General features: G+C 38.4%; 1 protein-coding gene across 5 annotated transcripts in view; it reads right to left on the bottom strand.

Annotated features, from left to right (window-relative positions):
• Positions 1-1,593, bottom strand: part of HAUS2 (HAUS augmin like complex subunit 2) — a 23,763-nt gene that overhangs the window by 11,767 nt on the left and 10,403 nt on the right. For 3 of the 5 annotated variants that reach the window (XM_017516302.2, XM_017516305.2, XM_017516307.2), the window contains one exon: positions 1,259-1,328. The exons of the other annotated variants lie outside the window; for them this stretch is intronic. In XM_017516302.2, the coding sequence (XP_017371791.1) occupies positions 1,259-1,328 (70 nt within the window). The remainder of the gene's footprint in view (positions 1-1,258; positions 1,329-1,593) is intronic. 5 annotated transcript variants of the gene reach the window in all.

The raw sequence follows: 1,593 nt of genomic DNA, 5'->3' as shown, positions 1-1,593 counted from the left end.
AAAAAAAAAAAAAAAAAAAGTCATCTTACAAGCTATTTCTGATTATCTCATTATTTTCCCCATTCAGTTAATGGCTGCCAATTGACCTTTCTTTAAAATTCTTACTTAAAAAAAATTCAGATTTGCAGAAAAGTTTCAAAAAAAAGCTCAGTGAACTCCCATATACATTTTACCTATATTCACCGACTGTTAACATTTGGCTACATTTTATTTTTATCTTTCTCTCTCTACATACACACACACACACTCTTTCTCTTTCTCTCAATTTTTGCTGACCCATTTGAGAGTAAGCTGCATACAGGATGATATTTTTTACCTGTAAAATGTTTGCATGTATTTCCCAAGAACAGGAACATTCTGCAATGTAACTACAACACATTATCAAATTCAAAAAATTTAACATTGATACAATACTACCAACATTTAATACAGCCCATATTTAAAAATCACTAAGTATCCCAATAATGTCCTTTACGGCAAAAAAAAAAAAAATTCTTTATTTTTTTTCAGACAGGGTCTCACTCTGTCACCCAGGCTGGAGTGCTGTGCTACAATCACAGCTCACTGCAGCCTCTGCCTCCCAGGCTCAGGCAATCCTCCTGCCTCAGCCTTTCATGTAACTGGTACTATAGGCACAGGCTACAATGCCTGGTTAATTTTTGTACTTTTTTGTAGAGATGGGTTTTCACCATGTTGCCCAGACTGGTCTTGAACTCCCAAGCTCAAGTAATCCACCCACCTTGGCCTCCCAAAGTCCAGGGTTTGCAGGCATGAATCTCCACGCCTGGATACAAGAAAATTTTCTCATCAAATATTCAATACATTGCCAGCTGTGGTGGTATGCACCTGTGATCCCAGCTACTTGGGAGGCTGAGTTGGGAGGATTGCTTGAGCCATTCAAGACCATCCTAGGCAATGTAAGAAGACCCCAACACATTAAAAAAAAAAATTGAATCCATGATCATACATTGCTTTAGCTGTCATGCCCCTTTAGTCTCCTTTAATCTGAAAAGTTCCTCAGACTTTGTCTTTCAAGTTCTCCTGACTTTGAGAAGCCAGTTTGGTCACTCTTTATGCTATTTGGACTACTCAAGTCAACAGAACTTCTATTTCAGCACAGAAATAGAAGACTTTAGCTTTAGCTTTGGGACTACACCTGGAAGAATGATGGTGTATCATAATTTGACTGGTGCTTATTTACAGTAATACAAGAAAAAGTTGTAATTCCAGTGATTATCCACCTAACCAGACCACTTACCCAAAAAGAAAGGATGAACAACATCTGCTGTATCTTTTTCTAGTTTCAGGAGTTCAATTTCCAGGTTTTTCTACATAAGGAACAAAAGTAACATTTAGCTCACTCAGAAAGTATCCTGAAGTTAAACTTCAGCCTTAAACTTTGGCAAAAATGGATAGTCTAACCTAGGACTATGCTTTTAGTATATTCCTTAAGTAGGATGGAAGTATAATTTGTTATAAGAGCCCAGGGGCGGACGGGTACAGTGGCTCACACCTGTAATTCCACCACTTTGGGAGGCCAAGGTGGGTGGATCACTTGAGGCCAGGAATTTGAGACCAGTCTGACCAATATGG

The sequence above is a fragment of the Cebus imitator genome, unplaced genomic scaffold (genome assembly GCF_001604975.1).
Source record: "Cebus imitator isolate Cc_AM_T3 unplaced genomic scaffold, Cebus_imitator-1.0 Scaffold579, whole genome shotgun sequence".
Classification (NCBI taxonomy): domain Eukaryota; kingdom Metazoa; phylum Chordata; class Mammalia; order Primates; family Cebidae; genus Cebus; species Cebus imitator.
The sequence above is the reverse complement of the archived record's forward strand: the minus strand, read 5'-3'. Positions and strand labels throughout refer to the sequence as shown.